Source organism: Blennius ocellaris (genome assembly GCF_963422515.1).
Source record: "Blennius ocellaris genome assembly, contig: SCAFFOLD_84, whole genome shotgun sequence".
NCBI lineage: Eukaryota > Metazoa > Chordata > Actinopteri > Blenniiformes > Blenniidae > Blennius > Blennius ocellaris.
The window spans coordinates 161,880-167,429 of record NW_027661965.1 but is presented as its reverse complement, the minus strand read 5'-3'; the positions used below and the strand labels follow the sequence as shown (position 1 = coordinate 167,429).

Here is a 5,550-nt window from a genome sequence, read left to right as displayed (position 1 = left end):
TAGTAAGGCTGCAATAGTAAGGCTGCAATAGTAAGGCTGCAATAGTAAGGCTGCAATAGTAAGGCTGCAATAGTAAGGCTGCATCAATAGTAAGACTGCAATAGGAAGACTGCAATAGTAAGGCTGCAATAGTAAGGCTGCAATAGTAAGGCTGCAATAGTAAGGCTGCAATAGGAAGACTGCAATAGTAAGGCTGCAATAGTAAGGCTGCAATAGTAAGGCTGCAATAGTAAGGCTGCAATAGAAGACTGCAATAGTAAGGCTGCAATAGTAAGGCTACTATAGTAAGGCTGCAATAGTAAGGCTGCAATAGTAAGGCTACTATAGTAAGGCTGCAATAGTAAAGGCTGCAATAGTAAGGCTACTATAGTAAGGCTGCAATGGTAACGCTACAATAGTAACACTACTGTAGCAATGCTACAATAGTTACTCTACAATAGTTACTCTACAATAGTTACTCCACAATAGTTACTCTACAATAGTTACTCTACAATAGTTACTCCACAATAGTTACTCTACAATAGTTACTCTACAATAGTTACTCTACAATAGTTACTCCACAATAGTTACTCTACAATAGTTACTCCACAATAGTTACTCTACAATAGTTACTCCACAATAGTTACTCCACAATAGTTACTCTACAATAGTTACTCTACATTAGAGTATGACAGAAGTCGTTACTGATCAGGACCTTTTTTCCGTTTGTTACATAAAGAAATTGTTTTTGTTAGCAACGTGACCTGAACTGACCACTAGAGGGGGAACTTCTTCTCATGTCTCGTCCTTCTTCTCCTGTCTCGTCCTTCTTCTCCTGTCTCGTCCTTCTTCTCCTGTCTCCTCCTTCTTCTCCTGTCTCGTCCTTCTTCTCCTGTCTCGTCCTTCTTCTCCTGTCTCGTCCTTCTTCTCCTGTCTCGTCCCTCTTCTCGTGTCTTGTCCTTCTTCTCCTGTCTCGTCCTTCTTCTCCTGTCTCGTCCTTCTCGTGTCTCGTCCCTTCTTCTCCTGTCTCGTCCTTCTTCTCCTGTCTCGTCCTTCTTCTCCTGTCTCCTCCTTCTTCTCGTGTCTCGTCCTTCTTCTCCTGTCTCGTCCTTCTTCTCCTGTCTCGTCCTTCTTCTCCTGTCTCCTCCTTCTTCTCCTGTCTCGTCCTTCTTCTCGTGTCTCGTCCTTCTTCTCCTGTCTCGTCCCTCTTCTCGTGTCTCGTCCTTCTTCTCCTGTCTCCTCCTTCTTCTCCTGTCTCGTCCTTCTTCTCCTGTCTCGTCCTTCTTCTCGTGTCTCGTCCTTCTTCTCCTGTCTCGTCCCTCTTCTCGTGTCTTGTCCTTCTTCTCCTGTCTCGTCCTTCTTCTCCTGTCTCGTCCTTCTCGTGTCTCGTCCTTCTTCTCCTGTCTCGTCCCTCTTCTCCTGTCTCGTCCTTCTTCTCGTGTCTCGTCCTTCTTCTCCTGTCTCGTCCCTCTTCTCGTGTCTCGTCCTTCTTCTCTTGTCTCGTCCTTCTTCTCCTGTCTCGTCCTTCTTCTCCTGTCTCGTCCTTCTCATGTCTCGTCCTTCTTCTCCTGTCTCGTCCTTCTCATGTCTCGTCCTTCTTCTCCTGTCTCGTCCTTCTTCTCCTGTCTCGTCCTTCTCGTGTCTCGTCCTTCTTCTCGTGTCTTGTCCTTCTTCTCCTGTCTCGTCCTTCTCATGTCTCGTCCTTCTTCTCCTGTCTCGTCCTTCTCATGTCTCGTCCTTCTTCTCCTGTCTCGTCCTTCTTCTCCTGTCTCGTCCCTCTTCTCGTGTCTCGTCCTTCTTCTCTTGTCTCGTCCTTCTTCTCCTGTCTCGTCCCTCTTCTCGTGTCTCGTCCTTCTTCTCTTGTCTCGTCCTTCTTCTCCTGTCTCGTCCTTCTTCTCCTGTCTCGTCCTTCTCATGTCTCGTCCTTCTTCTCCTGTCTCGTCCTTCTTCTCCTGTCTCGTCCTTCTTCTCGTGTCTCGTCCTTCTTCTCCTGTCTCGTCCTTCTCGTGTCTCGTCCTTCTTCTCCTGTCTCGTCCCTCTTCTCCTGTCTCGTCCTTCTTCTCGTGTCTCGTCCTTCTTCTCCTGTCTCGTCCCTCTTCTCGTGTCTCGTCCTTCTTCTCTTGTCTCGTCCTTCTTCTCCTGTCTCGTCCTTCTTCTCCTGTCTCGTCCTTCTCATGTCTCGTCCTTCTTCTCCTGTCTCGTCCTTCTCATGTCTCGTCCTTCTTCTCCTGTCTCGTCCTTCTTCTCCTGTCTCGTCCTTCTCGTGTCTCGTCCTTCGTCCTTCTTCTCGTGTCTTGTCCTTCTTCTCCTGTCTCGTCCTTCTCATGTCTCGTCCTTCTTCTCCTGTCTCGTCCTTCTCATGTCTCGTCCTTCTTCTCCTGTCTCGTCCTTCTTCTCCTGTCTCGTCCCTCTTCTCGTGTCTCGTCCTTCTTCTCTTGTCTCGTCCTTCTTCTCCTGTCTCGTCCCTCTTCTCGTGTCTCGTCCTTCTTCTCTTGTCTCGTCCTTCTTCTCCTGTCTCGTCCTTCTTCTCCTGTCTCGTCCTTCTCATGTCTCGTCCTTCTTCTCCTGTCTCGTCCTTCTTCTCCTGTCTCGTCCTTCTCGTGTCTCGTCCTTCTTCTCCTGTCTCGTCCTTCTCCTGTCTCGTCCTTCTTCTCGTGTCTCGTCCTTCTTCTCCTGTCTCGTCCTTCTTCTCGTGTCTCGTCCTTCTTCTCCTGTCTCGTCCTTCTTCTCGTGTCTCGTCCTTCCAGCTCGTCTCCTCGCCGGCCCGGGACGACAAAGGCCAGCAGCTCGGAGTCGGACCAGTCCAGCACGGAGACGGACAGCACGGTGAAGTCCCAGGAGGAGAGGGTGGGGCCGGCCGGCCAGCTGGACCCCCAGGAGCTGGCCCGCAAGATCCTGGAGGAGACCCAGACCCACATGCGAGCCGTGGAGGGCCTCCAGAACGCCACGGCCAGGGGGAAGACTCCGAAGGGCCCCGCCGGGTCCCTGTCCACCCCCACCACCCCGACGCTGACTCCTGCAGGCGGGGCTCGAGGGTTCCAGCCGTCCGAGACCAGCGCCTTCAGCAGACCCCCCAGTAGGGCGAGTCTGAAGGCCCGGTCCTCCCCTCTCTCCCTCCCGACTCACCTCTCCCCCCGTCTCGCCCTCCGTCTTCACGCTGCCGCCGCCGCCGCCCCGCCCCAGGCCACCGTCCCGCTGCTCGTCTCTGCAGAAGATCAACCAGGACCGGGATGTCCCTCAGACCCCCGTGTCCCCGGAGGGACCCTCGCAGGTCCAACTGAAACGCCCCGGCTCGCCTCACACCCCCCACACCCCCCCCTCTGCTTCACCCGCTGGCCGCTCCCCCTCCCCCGCCCTGAGCTGCTCCTCTGCCGGGTCGGCGTCGGCCTCCTGCAGCCCGATCCAGCCCGACGGGGCCGAGCAGGACTCCAGGGTCCGGACAGTCCACAGCCTGAAGACCTTCTGGCCAACGTGGGCCAGAAGCCGGAGGGGCCCTGCCCCGCCGGGTTCCTGCGAGGAGGGAACAAGAAGATGAGCACGGTCCAGAAGGACATTCTGGGTCTGTTGGACCTCTCGCCCAGACACCAGTCCGCCAGGAGAACCCTGGAAGACCCCAGGGACCAAAACCACCTGGAGGCCAAACCGCCTCCCCCTGCTGGTCTTCCCAAAACCTCCAAAGGGGGCGCCAGACTTCCGTCCGGGAACGGCTTCACGTTCGTCTCCCCCGGACGCTTCTTCCCTTCTTCTAAATGTTGAGCCTTTGGTTTGAGTCTCCGTTCCTGGACGTTTTTGACCAAAGTGCTACGGTCCAGGGACGAGGCGTCCCGCCGCCACGGACAGTCCTTATCCTCCGTTATCCTCCGTTATCCTCCGTTATCCTCCGTTACCATTAAGAACAGGAAGTGGAGGCGGTCAGGACCGTGTGGAGTCGGGACAAGGGGGTAGGGACAGTGGAGGACGTGGGTCAGGGCGATGTGGGCAGCCGCCCAGGGCTCAATCTGTGAAGGAGCTCAGGACAGGAAGAGACGGAGGCCCCAGCCGAGATACGGGGGGTGCTGCTATCATGGCTAGCAGACTAGCATTAGCCTCAAAGATTGGATTGGAGTCGATTTCTGGACTAATTGTTGGGTTTTGTTGATAAATACAGACGTTCTTACCTCGTTGACTCTGCGGCGCCACAAAGAACAACTCTTATGTTTCAATTTAAAGGTGATTATGGCATTATTTTACCGGTCTGGCTGACTCAGGGTATGACACCCCTGATCTGGAGGGTAGGGTGTGTGTGTGTGGGGGGGGGGGGGGGGGGGGGGGGGGGGTGAAGGCATAGAAAAAAAGAAATACAGTTTGACACTGAGACGGTAGGGCTCACTGAGAGCTGTGGACGTTGTGGACGTGGACCTTCTTGTGCAGTTCTGCAGGGACAGACTCCGTCTGGCTTCACGCCAAGAAGAAACCGGCCAATCGTCCTTGTTGTCGTTCATTTCAGGAAGAGTTTGCAGGTTTCCTGTGTGACCGTGAGCACGACTCCACGACTCTTTTGATAACTTTATAAACTGAAGGTGCCAGACGCCAAAACATCAAACCTTTGACAAATAAAAAAAACCTTTATCCTCAGTGGACATAAAACTGACTGACATGTGCCTTTTCCTTGTATTAAACTAACTGAAGCAACAAATAGTTTATACTTTAGTTTTTACTCAACTACACATTGATTCAATGAGTAAAGTTACTTTGGAGCTTTGTGAAATGCGTATGTTTCTCTCTGATGGTGCAGAAAACTTCTAAACAAGTCAGTGGCTGATGAACAACACAACAAACTTTTAAAATACCACACAGACACACTTAATACTCCAACAATTTCCATCTTGAGTAAAAACAAGCAGAAAACACATGAATAACACTGTTTATGCTGTAATATATTACACATTACAGGGATGATTCAAAATAAACACAATAATGTGTCATACAATGAAGAAAATCTGCATAGTTTAATAAAATTATGAAAAATAATGTGAATGAAACTCCATCTTTAATATCACATATATTTAAAACAGGTTTTCCAGTAAATATATTTTAGAAATACATATATTATATGGTTATAGATAGGCAGATAGGTTATATATAGAAGTTGCTAAAAACATACATACAGTTAATATTGTGAATATATTAACTAAATTACAAACAAAAACATGTTATATATATATATATATAATATTTCAATATTAAAAACAGACAGACCTTACAGAGGAGGTATGTTTTCAGTAACGTGTTAATACATTAAATATAATGCACATATACCTTTTATTGACGGTGAAATAAACATAAAGTGCACATGCAGTGAAAATATATGAAAAAATACATGTATTGTTTATGAAGTGAATAAAATCCATAGGAAGTACACTGCAACTGATCAAATATATAAGTTTAATGATTAAAACCATTATAGTGGATACGGTGAGGGGAGCACGTGACAGTGGGGAGGCGCTCTCAGCCAATCAGCGGCGGGACGGTGGGCGGGCCCGCCGTGTTGATAAGTACCGGCGGAGCTGGTCGTCAGTGCGCAGCCGCGGC

General features: G+C 50.1%; 1 protein-coding gene across 1 annotated transcript in view; it reads left to right on the top strand.

Moving 5' to 3' along the window:
- Positions 1-4,580, top strand: part of ttc28 (tetratricopeptide repeat domain 28) — a gene marked incomplete at its 5' end in the record, with an annotated part of 34,341 nt that extends 29,761 nt beyond the window's left edge. Inside the window, 1 exon segment of the mRNA XM_080521960.1 lies at positions 2,727-4,580. Coding sequence (XP_080378086.1) covers positions 2,727-3,735 — 1,009 coding nt within the window.
- Between the last annotated feature and the right edge of the window lie 970 nt (positions 4,581-5,550).